The sequence below is a fragment of the Acomys russatus genome, chromosome 4, assembly GCF_903995435.1.
Source record: "Acomys russatus chromosome 4, mAcoRus1.1, whole genome shotgun sequence".
Classification (NCBI taxonomy): Eukaryota; Metazoa; Chordata; class Mammalia; order Rodentia; family Muridae; genus Acomys; species Acomys russatus.
The window spans coordinates 56,586,008-56,600,296 of record NC_067140.1 but is presented as its reverse complement, the minus strand read 5'-3'; the positions used below and the strand labels follow the sequence as shown (position 1 = coordinate 56,600,296).

General features: G+C 44.4%; 1 protein-coding gene across 1 annotated transcript in view; it reads right to left on the bottom strand.

The window, feature by feature from the left end:
- Positions 1-14,289, bottom strand: part of Ganc (glucosidase alpha, neutral C) — a 55,519-nt gene that overhangs the window by 28,233 nt on the left and 12,997 nt on the right. The window contains exons 5-12 of the mRNA XM_051144903.1: positions 12,724-12,906; positions 11,463-11,508; positions 10,264-10,330; positions 8,726-8,822; positions 7,206-7,386; positions 6,843-6,996; positions 3,726-3,961; positions 283-409 (exon numbers count right to left, since the gene is read on the bottom strand). Of these exons, the coding sequence (XP_051000860.1) occupies positions 283-409; positions 3,726-3,961; positions 6,843-6,996; positions 7,206-7,386; positions 8,726-8,822; positions 10,264-10,330; positions 11,463-11,508; positions 12,724-12,906 (1,091 nt within the window). The remainder of the gene's footprint in view (positions 1-282; positions 410-3,725; positions 3,962-6,842; positions 6,997-7,205; positions 7,387-8,725; positions 8,823-10,263; positions 10,331-11,462; positions 11,509-12,723; positions 12,907-14,289) is intronic.

Genomic DNA, 14,289 nt, shown 5'->3' with positions numbered 1-14,289 from the left:
CCAGCCACTCACTCCCCACCCCCAGTCTTTTCCTCATTCCATACTTCCTATCTCTGTTTGCTTAAAGCAATAACATGCCATGGAGATTAGCTGGTTTCCCTCATCTATCTGACTGCTAAACACACTCATAGCTCACTGTACCAGGAGTTATGAAAGACACCAAAGAAGGTGATAGTGCATTTCCTTTAAAGGTGCTGAAGCTGTGGCTGGGAGAGAGAGACACCCACGGGGACTGAGACTGCTGGCCTTAGACAGAACAAGTGGAAATAAGAGATACCATACCAGGCCAGCACACTCCTTCAAAGTCGCCACCTTCTGGACTCTTCACAAAGAAGCCCTGTTCTTTGGCTTTGGCATAGACTGCGTAGTCAGGGTCCACCTTGATGTGGGGGTCGCTGATAACCACAAGCTGTCAGGACAGAGATTTTAAGACCATGTCAGTTTTGAGACTTGCGTTCATTTAGGTGTTTTCACCATAGTTTGGGGCAGTCAAGTTTTACTCAGAAACTACAAATCACTGAAAAATTTGGACATTAGTAAATCCCTGTAACCTTTCATTCAAAAATTGTTATCAAGGTGTGGTGGCCTGTGCCTATAATCCCAGCACTTGGGGAGGGAGAGGCAGGTGGATCTCTGTGAATTGGAGGCCAGCCTAGTCTACAAAATGAGTCCAGGACAGAGAAAGCCTGTCTCGAAAAAAATTCATTATCAAATCCGGGTGACTCCTGTTATAATTATCATGGTTTATCATTTTACCATCATTTCACATTTATTTATTTATTGTGCCTGTCTGCGGCCAGTTTTCTCCTGCTACCAGGTAGGCTCTGGGGCTTGAGCTCAGGTTCTCAGACTTGGTGGCATAGTGCCTTTGCCCACTGACCCATCTCAGCAGCCACCGTACATGTGTTTAAGGAGATGTTTACTAAGCTTCTGTCTGTGATTCCAGGCGCTATATGAAAGGATTAAATAGGCAAGGTCCTACCTCCCTAAGGATCTGGAGGCAAAGATCACACTGATGAAAAAACCAGGCCTGGGGAGGTACCTTAGTTAACTGAGCAGGCCTGGGGAGGTACCTTAGATAACTGAGCAGGCCTGGGGAGGTACCTTAGTTAAGTGAGGTCCTTGCAAGCATGAGGACTGAGTTTGGGCCCTAGAACCCATATGAGGAAGCCAGGCATGGTGGCACGTGTTCATAATCCCAGCACTGGGGAAGTAGAGGCAGGTATATGGTCTCTGGGGTTCCACTGCCATCCGAGTCAGTGAGAGACCATGCCTCAAAGAAGAAAAAAGAAAGGTGGATGGCATCTGGGAAATGACAAAAGGTTCTCCTCCGGCTTCTACAAGCATATATGTGTGCACTCATCCCCCCATGGCCCCCTATCAAACCCCAGAAACCATGGAAATGACACGTTAAAAGCAAACAAAAACATCAAAAACTAACAACAACTAAACAGGCTGATGAGATGGCTCAGCAGCTAACGGTGCTTGCTGCCAACCATGAAGACCTGCGTTTGATCCCTGGAGCCCTTTCCGTGGTGGAAAGAGGGCATCTTCTCATATGCTTCTTCGCTATCTTGACTTGACTATCTTCTTTGGTGGACTATCTATTCAAGTCCTTTGTCAAGTTTGTAAGTGTTTGGAGTTTTTGTAGTTGCCAAGTTGCAAGAATCAGTGATATATTCTGTCGTTCACTCCTGTGTCTGCCTTACACTACAGCTGCATATGCTCGCCTGTTCACTCACTCAAACACCCCTTCACCACTGGCTCAGCATCTTGAACATTCAAAGGCCTCAAAAACTGGGGGGCGGGGGGAGCTGGAGAAACAGCTTTGTTATTAAGATCACTAGTTGCTCTTGCAGAAGACCTGGGTTTAATCCTCAGCACCCACATGGCACCTCATAACAGTCTTTGGCTCTAGTTCTAGGGGATCAGATACCCTTTTCCACCCTCGGGCACCAATTATGCACAAAATACATATTTTATACACTGAGGGAAATACTCATACACATAAAATAATAAATAAATCCTTTAAAGCTGTTTTTAAAAAGAAAGAAAAGAAATCCAACTGCTCTACAGGGCAGCAGCTGCAGTGCCAGGCCAAGCAGGGCTCAGATTCCTGCCTGGCTACTTGTTCACTGTGTGTCCTTGTGCCAACTGCCAACCAGTGCAAGCTTCCACTTCTTCACCCAGAGAACGGGCAATAAGACTAACCTCAGAGATTGTTTATCATCTTGTCTAGCCCACAATTAAATCGTTGACAAATGACAGTGATTAATTTATTAAGAAATTAGGGAGCTGGGGCTGGTGTTATAGAGCATGCTTTTAATCCCAGCATTCAAGAGGCAGAGGCAGGGGCATCTCTGTGAGTTCTCCTTGGTCTCTACAGTGCATTCTAGAGTAGTTAGGATGATATAAGGAGACCATGTCTCAAAAACTAAAATAACAACAAATTAAGGGGTTGACAAGCTTGACTCTGACCACCTGTGAAAGGCCTGGGGATCAAAGGAATGGGTTCAAAGGGCAGCTTGAATTTCAGGGGGAGAGATGACATCATTCACACGCTACACCTGGGGTTGCCCTCCTCCTCCTTTCCCCATTCTTATGTCTCCATCCCCTCCTCATTACTGTTTCCCTCCTTGGCCCCAGCCCTCCTAGAACAGGAAATAAACAGTATCTGCTTCTAGGTGGCTGCCCTCCTTCCTCCTTTTAAATTTCAATTCTGCCCTTGGCCAAATTTACAGGGAGAGTTTGTCAGTGAGACATGTCAGAAAAAAAAAATCTGATTACATTTTAAAAAATTATATCAAGGACAGCCAGGTTTACAAAGTGAGTCCAGGACAGCCAAGGCTACATGGAGAAACCTTGTCTTTAAAAAAAAAAAAAAAAAAAAAAAAAAAAAATATATATATATATATATATATATATATATATTTGTGTGTGGAGTAGGAGAGGTACATGTCTGTCATGGTGTGCATGTAGAGGTCAGAGGAAAAACTGCATTAGTTGGTTCTCTTACCAAGTAGAACCCTGGGATCAAACTCAGGTTGTCAGGCTAGGGGGGAGGGGCGCTCATCTTTACCTGCTCAGCCATCTTGGTCCCCATGACTTCATTTTTGATGCCCTATTGTTAAGACTTTGAAGGCCTACCACATCCTTTTACCTTTCTGGCCACCTGCACTCAAGCTGACAAAGCAAGCCCGGATGCTCCCTTTTGGTTAGCAGCAGGAAGTTAAGCAACCAGGCCAGGTAGAAGAATTTTATCCCAGCCACCATGGAAATCGAGCCGGTCCCCATTCCCAGTTTCCTCAAGCCATTTTCAAAGTAGTTTGGGAGACAGCCCTGCCCTCTCCAGAAGGCCTTTTTAGGTGAGAAACTTTTCTGCACATGGTGTCTGTGGAGTCCCACCATATTTGGACAATGGAACCAAATTTTTAGGGGGAAAGGAAACAGCAGGGTAGCTGCAGCAAGGGGATTGAAAGTCTCAGGCCCCCTCATTGTCCTGGGGGTCTACACAGCTATGGCAGGGATGAATGGATGAGGTCACCCCACTCTAGCACTTGTCTTCATCTTTTAACACCTGCCTTCGGTTAGCACAGTTACATCTGAAGGCACTATTTTCACGGGCATTTTTCATGAGGTGGTCTTCCTCTGCTGATGTGCTAAGACAAATCTTAAACACTTTCAACTTTGGGATTAAAAAGCTTTAGACCTCAGGCTGACTTCACCTTCCGTTTTTTGCTCCTGAGAAGCTCTTGCATCCTTCTGGGGTTTGCGAATCTCTTTTTGTCCCAGGTGAAGTACTTCTTGTCCTCAGTGTGCTCTATGTCCAGCCAGATGACATCATACGGAATGTCATGGTCATCAAACCCCGCATCCACTGCCTCCACATCCTGCTCATCTTCATAGTTCCAGCGACACTGGTGGTACCCCAAGGAAAAGAGAGGCGGCATGGCTTGTGTGCCTAAGAAAGAAGATGACAATGGAGGCCACTGATGTTACTCAGTCAGTGGCCATCACTCCAGTCTCTACAGAGTGTTAAGCACTGAGCTTGACACTACAGGGAATATCAATAACCCTGCCTAGAAGACACTAGCACTCAGAGTGATGGGGAATGAAAGAAATAAGTGCTGACATGATATAACTGCTATGCCAAAGGGATCCGTCTAGTGCTGAGGGAACATATGTTCTGCTTCCAGAGCAATGGGCATCTATAGAGGTTTCCCAAGGCAGGTGAGACAGACGGAGGCCTTGAGAAGTAAGTAGGAGGATGCCAGTGGGGAGACAAGGTACAACTCATAGGAACAGAGACTAGAGACACAGGCAAAGAAGTACATATAGCCTTAGAGAAAGTAAATACTGCAGGGATTACAGTGTGAGAGAGGGACCAAAAGAAGTGGAAACTGGAAAGGACCAATTGGTAAAGAGCTCTGTATTTCAGGCTCAGAATTCTTCTCATAATCTTTTTTTTTAAACATAAGAAGACATATCGAATGGCAATACGGGGGCTGGGGCTGCCATTCAGCTGGTGGACTACTTGCCTAGTGTGCACAAAAGTCTGGCTTCAAAATTCCGAGCACCCTATAAAACTGGTGGGGATGTATGCCTGTAATCCCAGCACTTCAGAGAGGCAGAGGCAGAGGCAGAGGCAGAGGCAGAGGCAGAGGCAGAGGCAGAGGCAGAAGTTTGAAGTCCTCTTTGTCTACACAGAAGGTTCAAGGGCAGCTTGAGATACATGAGACCTTGTCCTTAAAAACAAAAGGGGCCAGTGAGATGGCTCAGTGGGTAAAGAAAGGTTCCTGCCACCAGCCTGGTGACCTGAGTTTGATCCCTGGTTCCCACACAGTGGAAGGAGAGAACTGATTCATAAAAACAACTGCAAAAACAAGCTTTGAAACAAACAAACAAACAAACAGCCAAAGGGAGGCACATTCAAGACAGATCTGGAGGTGGGAGATAAGGGAGGGGTGATGTCTGCTGAACCATGAAGAGTGCGTGAGGAGGGCACAAAGGAGCAGAGAAGTACTTCCCTGCTCTAGAAACCTCGAAGACAGGGCCATGCCCCACAGGTGCTAGGACAGTAGACTGAGCCAGCACCAAGGGCTTCCATGTAGAGCCACATGTTAGGTGTCTTATGACCATGTGTAATTCCAGCTCCAGGGGCTTAGATGCCTTCTTCTGGACCCTGCAGGAACTTTATCTCAACTCATTTATACATAATTTTAAAATAAAAATAAAATCTTTAAAAAGATATCACCAGTATCTCTAGAGATGAAAGAGAGAAAAGAATCACAAAGTAGGCCAGGGCTTCATAATACAGTGAGCATACAGGGAAACTCAGAGACAGGGTGTTCCACCCACCCCCCCCCCCCCCCCCCGCTAGACACGTGACAAGTAAATGGAAGGCTGGGAGATAAGATGGAGAAAAATTCTCAGAAAAGAGGTAAAAAGAAAAAGGAGGAAGAACAAGGACAGGAAACTGTGAGAGGGACAGTAGGCACTGCTTCTCAGAACTGAAGCACACTAAGACTAAAGCGTCCAAGTCTCACCCTCAGTGCAGCATCAAGGGGTTTTCTGTAAAATTCCAGAATGTTAGTGACAAGGAAGGTAGTGCAGTGGGGAAAGACGAATCGTGTGCAGAGGAATGCAATGAATGGTTCTGGAGCAAGAAGACAGGACCCAGGAGAGAAACGCCTTTTAATCCAGAAGAAAGGAGCCTCCAGTTTAGCTGACACAATTACCAGCTTAGGGTGAAGGTAGGAGAAAGACGGCTTATCCTTGCCAGTAGTAAGGCATATGGATTTCCATTTATTCAGCCTGTGTATATGTCTGTGTTTTCCTATGTGTGTGTGTGTGTGTGTGTGTGTGTGTCTGCGCATGTGTGTATGCACATATGAAGATAACTTGTAGGAGTTAGTTCTGTTTCTACCACATGGGTCCCTGTGATGAGACTCAGTTCTTCAGGCTTGGTGGCAAGAGTTTTACCTCCTGAGCCACTTCACTGGTCACTGGTCCTAGCCTTCAGTCTCTCTCTCTCTCTCTCTCTCTCTCTCTCTCTCTCTCTCTCTCTCTCTCTCTCTCTCTCTCTCTCTCCCTCTTTTCGAGACAAGGTTTCTTTGTGTAGCCTTGAGTGTCCTAGACTCATTTTGTAGACCAGGCTGGCCTCGAACTCACAGAGATCTGCCTGCCTCTGCCTCCCAAGTCCTGGGATTAAAGGTGTGATGCCACCACCGCCCAGCTAGCCTTTAGTTTCTTAAAGAACAAATATTTTGTTGCTAAAGCCAGGAGTATATTTTAGCAGAGAAGAACACATTCAAAAGTTCAGGATGGAATACTCTTCAGCTACAGGGAAATTATTCCCAGAGACTAAAGGCATCAAGCAGGCATAGGACAAGTGTTAGGGAGCACTGAGTGGATAGTCTGGTGAAGTGGCTCTCAACCTTTTTGATGCTGCAACCCTTTAATAGAGCTCCTCATGCCACAGTGACCCCAACCATAGAATCATTTTGTTGCTACTCTATAACTGTAATTTTGCTCCTTAATTATTAATTTTAATGTAAATATCTGATAAGCAGGATATCTGACACATGACCCCTAAGGGGGGTCATGACCCACAGGTTGAGAGCTACTGGTCTAGAGGCACATTTAATTTGTCTGGATATAATGAGGATGAGAAGAAAATGCTTGCTGAAAAAAAAGAAAACAGAAAGAAAGAAAGAAAATGCTTGCTGCTTACAATGCTCGGGGGCACTGTTTGCAGTTTCTCCATACTGGAGAACAAACATTAACTTGCAGTGTTGATACCTAAGACAGAGGGGACACACTGCAGTGAGGAGCGCTCGTACCTGTGATGCGTGAGTACTGCTTGAAGACGTCACAAGGTGTAGGTCCTGTCAGCAGAAAAACATCGATGATTCCACTCTCTGACATCCAGCGCACGTCAGTTCGACACCCGGCCTTTAGCTTGGCAGCTGCTGGGCCCATCCGGGCCAGTGTGTTCTGGAAAAGGATGTAATGGAAAATCTGAAAAATTTTCACTGTAACCTATAGCACCCAGTTCTAAGGGAATCTGTCTGCATCTAGTAGCTCCTACTGACATTTGTTGGTTGCACTGCAAAGTTCTTGGCCACAGAAAAATGCTGCTGGAAAGAAAAGGGCTCTGAGCACAGCGTGGTAAGTATGGCACACAGCCACACTCCATAGCTCACCTCAGCCGCTGGCTCTGTGCTGATCTCCACTAGTGTTTCTGAGGCATTCAGCCAGAAAATGCCTACAGTCCTACCCTGTTTGTGGGCCAGGAGATAGGGCACTGAGCCGTATATGCCCATTTTGTTATGTATTTGGTATCCATAGACGTCCAGATTATAAAGACGGTATGCATCCCCATCTCTGAAACACAAAGGAAGCTTATCAGCAAATGCACAAGTGGACCATTAGTGACTAGAACTGCTTTGCCCCCTCCTCTAAATAGACCTCTGACCTCCTGCCAGGTAGGAAGGCACACACATAATCCCAGGACTTGGAGGGTAGAAAAAGGAGAACTGTGAGTTAGAGGCTAGCCTAGGCTGTATGGCAAGTTCCAGGCCAGCCTAGACAGGTAACAAGACCTCACATAAGACCACTCCCTACAAAGACTCATCTCCTATCGTTTGCCTAAAGGTTTCCTGATCCAACCTGGTGCACATGAGCCACTTCCTCTGCCTCCACTGGTTCCCTGGATACCTTAGGCATAGACCCTGAGATGCCTTCTCTGTGTCCTCTGTGAATTCTCCAGAGTAGCCTCCTCCGCTGATGCTCTGTATGAAGACCTCTCTGCAACTAAGGCAGAAGAAGTGTGTCCTAACTCACCTCCAGAGAGCTGAGCTGGGAAAGATCTGGAACAAGATGGAGCTGGGGGGGGGGCGGGGCTCAAGCTGGGTGGTAAGACCAGTCACTGTGCCTACCTATGAGATAAACAGTCTCCAGGCCTGAAAACTTTAATCAACCTCTGCTTCTCTTTGGTTTCAACTTCTCTTGGGCAGATGCCTCTGGGACCCATTTGTCAGTAGTGTCAGCCTGAAATGTCTCTCCAAGGGAAGTAATTGGAGATGCCGCATTCTCTGGCTCAATGTCCTCTTTAGAGTGAAAGTCCTTTCCTAGATCAGTATTTTTTTTTCTTTTTTTTAGTATTTTCCCAGGATTACCCAACAATATCCTACACAGTAAAAGCAAACCTCCACTTTAATTCCACTTACTCCTTAATTTTACTTCTGTATTTTTTTGGGGGGGGGGTGTTTCACCATACAGCTTTTTAATTAATGTATGTGTGCATAGACTGGAAGTCAGAGGACAGCTTTGTGGAGTTGATTCTTTCTTCCCACCTTTGTGTCCTGTCCTTATTTCACTTCTGTTGCTCACAAAAAGAAACTTAGGGAAAGGGTGCTCATTTGGCTTACACAGAGAGAGAGAGAGAGAAACATACAGACCCTGGCTTACAGTTTCAGGATATAGGCCATTACTGTTGACATTCAGTCAAGAGGAGAGAAAGAAAGAGAGAGAGAGAGAGAGAGAGAGAGAGAGAGAGAGAGAGAGAGAGAACAGAGAAAACAGAGATTCTTGTTTGATTGCTCTTACCAAGCTTTTAAATCTCTTATACTGTTCAGGGCCCTGAAAACTATCAGGAAGGGTTCTTAAACTTGCTAAGTAATACTAAGCCAAAGACAGGTTAAGAATTCTTGCTGTTACTTACCTAGTATTTTTAAGTTGGTGTGACTCTGCATGTTGAGGGATACCATAGAGATGTTCAAATCCGTGAAAGGAGAAATCTAAACCAATAGAGGAAGGGCCTGTAGGGACAGGGACCATGGCTAAGTTTTGCATCTCAGTAGATCAATCTGAAAGATTCAGTTAATTTAGCTAATTAAACAGCTAGACTGGGAGTAGAAAGATCTGAACTTGTCCCAACCAAACCATGTTGTGCACTGAGTTTGGTAGTAAAGATGCGGGGATGTTTGGGGGCTGGTGGAGGTCTATGTATGTGTACGTAAAAGCGAATGTGTGTGCATAATGTGTACGAATGAAAAGCTCTGCTCACTCACTAGCTGTGCTGCCTGAGCTGTGTGTCGAAGCTCCCTGGGCCCTTGGTACTGAGCACTTTTAATCTTTGCTGGATGAGTTTTTGGGCGTATCTTCTGTCTGATTATCTTCCTGTCAGTCTTGCCTGTGGCTTCTTACAAGAACCACTATGTCAAGAGCAGCGAGAGGGCCTTTTCTAGATCCTCAATACATGACTTGCCACAGTTGTGAATTTTGAGATGTGAGGCGGTCCCCTCAGCCATATTGCTAAGCCTGATGGGAAATGGCGTAGGTGGGCATGCAGCACCTGGTGACAAGGATGAGGAAGTCTAGTATCATTGAGGATTACTAGCTGAAAATGTCAGAGAGCAGAGCCAGGTGGTGGTGGCGCACACCTTTAGTCCCAGCCCTCACGAGGCAGAGGACAACCTGGCCTACTGAGTGGTTTCTAGGGAGGCTAGAGCGACACAGACCAATCCTCTCTCAATAAGTCAATGAATAAATGAATTACTGAATGAATGAATAAACAAACAAATAAACACATGTTAGAGCAGATGAGCTGTATCACTTGGGCCTCATGAAAACAGAATGTGGAATTTTTAAAAAATTTATTTATTTTTATTTTCTATGTGCATTGGTGTTTTGTCTGCATGTATGTGAGGGTGTCATATCTTGGAGTTACAGACAGTTGTGAGCTGCCATGTGGGTGCTGGGAATTGAACGCAGGTCCTTTGGAAGAGCAGTCAGTGCTCTCAACCGCTGAGCCATCTCTCCAGCCCCAGAATGTGGAATTTTTAGCTGTCTGATTTACTCAAAAGAACAAGCAGTGTGCTGGGCCAGGCCCTTTCCTGAGACCATAAGCTGCATGTGGCCCATGTATCTTTTTCATTCCTCCATAAGGTATATTTAATTTCTTCTCTATTGCAATGCGCTATTGAAGAGCAGGAAAGCCAACTGGGAGATTTCTTTTCACCTTACGGAAGCTACTTGTTTTAGGTGACAAAACCCAAGGAATTTGTTTAATCATCTATCTATGTATCTATCTATCTACCTATCTATAGCACTGGGGACTGAACCCAGGGTGCTCCCACATTCGCCAAGCACTCCATCACAGTTCTGTGTCCCCAGCACTCAGATTACTTTTAGACATAAATATTTAGCTGTTTTGTAATGCTCTATTTTAATATTATATCCTTAACTTAGACAATTTACCATTAGCTTTGACATCCACAAATGTTCCAAATTTCTCTTCCCACAGGCCTAGGTCCTCTTGATTTTCCTATTTGTATAAAAAAGGAATCAAAATCAGCTTATAAACTCAATAAATGTGGTTACCATAACAATATATCTTATTTGGATTATTGCGAAGACTGAGGCACTGGCAAGATGGCTCAGCAGGTAAAGGCCCTCACTTCGTAACAATACAAACTTGACAACTCATGTTCAATCCCTGCAACCCACATTAAAGTGGGAGGCAAGAAGTACTCTGCGAAGCTGTCCCCTGGCCTCCACACCTGCCCCTACACATGCATCCTACACATTCATACCATTACCACTAACAGAAAGATTTAAATACTGAGAAAATGCATGGTATGTTAGCACAGGCCTTTAATCCCAGCACTTGGGAGGCAGAAGCAGGCAGACTGACTACATATTGAGACTTTGTCTCCCACACCCTCACCCCTAAGAAAAGAAAAGACAGAGAAAATGAGTCCATATTTTTGAGGATTGGTTTATAATGTATATTCAATAAATCAGGTCTATGTTTTCTATAAAAGTCAATACTCATTCTTACGAGCCTTTTTCACTATGTTAAAATGCATAACATACACTTTATCTTTTAACCTCTGTGTTTAAAACCTTCTTTGTTCTTAGGGTAAACTAAAAAAGGTTAACATAGCTTAAAAGAAAGTATACTCTGTGATAGATCCATTTAATGCTCAACTACCAATTCCTTCAGCAGCACCTGCCCTGGAGGAGTTGGTCTTCAACAGATTGTGTTAAGAAAACACTGCTGGTCTTTCCACAGACCAGCTCTGCCTAGCTCCTTAGCAATTTACCCGATTCCTTTCACTCTGTATTCCTTCCTCCCAAGAAAAGAGAGAAACATGTGGATACAGTACACATAGTATACCTGTGCGTGTGCGTGTGTGTGCGCGCGCACACACACACAGTAATAAAAAGCAAGATAGAGAATGATTGAGGAAGACACCTGATACTGATTTCTGGCTTCCTCAAAGACTAAGATGCTAAAATGAGCAAAGGCAAGGGCAAGTGACCCCCTTTCCCCCTCGCGGTGTAGTAGCACATTTATCATGCACCCTTCTAGAGGAGAGGGGCGCAGCATCCACTACTTGCTTATGGATGGGAGTGTTAAAGACGATCAAGGGAACTTGCTAGAGCTCAGTTACCTGAGAGGCGTCAGCGGCTGCACTCTCCTTGTTTCCTTTGGCAGCTCTGTTTTAAACACAGAGAAAGTAGTTGTTCCACTCACTGGGAAGACTGGCAGTATTTAATGCAGTAATAAAGATTTTCATCTATTACTTCATAAATTCTATCCTTTAATTTATTACATGTGACATCATTATAGACAAGGCATGGTAACGCATAACTGTAACCCAAGGATTTAGAGGGCTAAGGCAGGGTATCAGAAGTTCGAGGTCATCATTGACCACACAGTAGTGGTAACCTCAAGGCCTGCCTAAGGTATAAGACCCTGTACCCAAAAGGAAAGTAGGGGCAGCAATGTGGCTCAGTTGGTAAAGGAGCTTGAGGAAAAGGTTGTGATGATCTGGGAGAGATGCTTCTTCCATTTTTACCAGATGTTTTTAAATCTCCCAGTCTGTATCTGATATTTTAATCATCAAAACAAGTGAAGATAAAACTGCATTATTTATTTCCACACAATGATTTTTTTTAAGGTGTAACTTATTTTTATTTTGGAATGTTAGCATTGGAAAGTCTTACTATTTATCATAAAAGTAACATATGTTCATTCATTAAAATGTAACAAAAAGAAGGAAAATTTAAACCTAAAATGCCAGTCTACTCTGTTATTATCTTGTAAGCAGCCTTCCTATTGATTACCTTCCTGTTGCTGGGATAAAACGTGACGACCAGGGCAGCTCACGGAAGGGAATATTTATTTGGGCTTAGGATTCCAGAAGGGTAAGAGTCTATGATGGCAGGATGGGTGGGGGGGAAGCAGACATGGGAGCTAGAGCTGAAGCTGAGGGCTACATCTTGAACCACAAGTAGGAAGCAGAAAGTGAACTAAGGATGGTGTGGGCCTTTTTCCTCTTGAAGCCTGGTTCCCACGATACACTTCCTCCAACAAGGCCAGATACCTAAGCCTCCCCAAACAGCGCCCCCAATGGGGACCAAGCATTCAAATGCCTGAGCCTATGAGGGACATTGTACTTAAACTACCACACTCTTCAACTGGTTTTGTTTGTTTGTTTGTTTGTTTTTAATGGAGAAACACTAAAAATAGCATAACAAAAATTGTAGTACATAAGCTCTTCTGCCTCCTTTAAGACCTTTTTGGGGGAGAAAGCTCAGCCAGTAAAGCATTTGCTGTGAAAGTATGAAGCCCTGATCCGAGGCAGCTGGTATTTACAGACAGGTTTTGTTAAGGTAGGTCCTTGAGGGTCCAGCAATGTAGCCAAATACCTCTGCTTGTGAGGACTCTGCAGGTGCTCAAAGTATAACTGGCCCAGGGAGTTGACGCTGACCACAGCCTCGTTCTCGGACACAAGGTCTATCTTGAATGGGTTTGCTGAGATATGGCATTTCAGATCTCCTTTGCCATCTGTCAGTATCAGGCTGTCTGTACCCTCTGAGCAGGAGACCAGCCTGGAAAATGAAACAGGAAGAGAAAACAAAAAGTGTTACAGGTTACTATGATTCTTTGTGATTTCGAACTCAGAGTGTTGAGGGGCAAATCAATCTTCCTGTGACAGAAAATAGGTAAGGTCTACAATAAGGAGCCATCATGGAGAGCGGAGAAATGAGCTTGCACAGAACATAACTCTACCATATACTTCATAATTACAGGAAACAGAGTTACTCAACCCTGCAAGGTCTAGTTCTTTAACTGTAAAGTATAAATGATAACATTTAAAACTTATAGGGTTTTGGGAAACAATAAAGTGAAATCATGCATGCAAAGCAATTGACACAGGTTAGACACACAAATGTTCATCATCTGCAGCAGCAGCAGCATCATTTAATTGACACAGGTTAGACACACAAATGTTCTTCTTCTTCTTCTTCTTCTTCTTCTTCTTCTTCATCATCATCATCATTTCTGCCTATAATGTCATCTACTAACCCCTGGACACATAGAATCTAAAATTATAAAAATTAGATGGCTCAGTAGCTATTGCAGCAGACTCACATCTGGCAGGTTGTAATTGCCTATAATTCCAACTCCAGGGGATCTGACGCCATTTCCTGTCCTCTTTAGGCAACCACACATGCGTAGTGTGACTGCTCATAAGAAACAGACACAGAAGGAGCAGGAAGAGGGGCATCTGCTGGAATGGAAGGCTCAATGGAGTTTGGAAGTTGGGGTATTTAGAATTATCCAAATCTGAAATGCAGGCATTTATAACTTTTTGCAGTTAATGTCCTAAATCACAGATCTGTGGGCTCAGTTTATGGCCTAATTCAGCAACCTGCAACATCAAACTCTGTGTTTGCAGGAGTGGGGACTCTGCAGCTATCTATATAAGATGTGCAATAGTCATAGAAACTATTAGTATTCTAACGATGTTGTGAGTTCAGACCTTAAAAGCCTGGGATTAGCCGGGTATAGTCACACACGTCTTTAATCCCCAGCCCTCAGGAGTCAGAGGCAGGTTGATCGCTGGTCTTGGTCTACAAAGCAAGTCCAGGACAGCCAAGGCCAACACAGAGAGACCCTGTCTTGAAAAACCAAACAAAAACAAAAACAAAAACCCAAAACCAAAACTCTGGGATTGTTTCTTATGTCATTAAAAAGCTTCAGAGAGGCTGATGGCAGCCAGGCCACCTCAGAGTTTTGAACTCAGAGTGACAGTCACAATGTGCTTTCTTCAGTAAGCCCCTTATTTACTTCAGTTGACTATCAATAGTCACTTAAGCAGGAGCGCAGAATGCTATGGTTTACTCCTGGTTGTATCAGGCCGGGCTGTGTAAATAGCAGTTAACGTTCTCACAGTTCTGGAAATCTAAGACCAAGGTATTAGCAGGTTG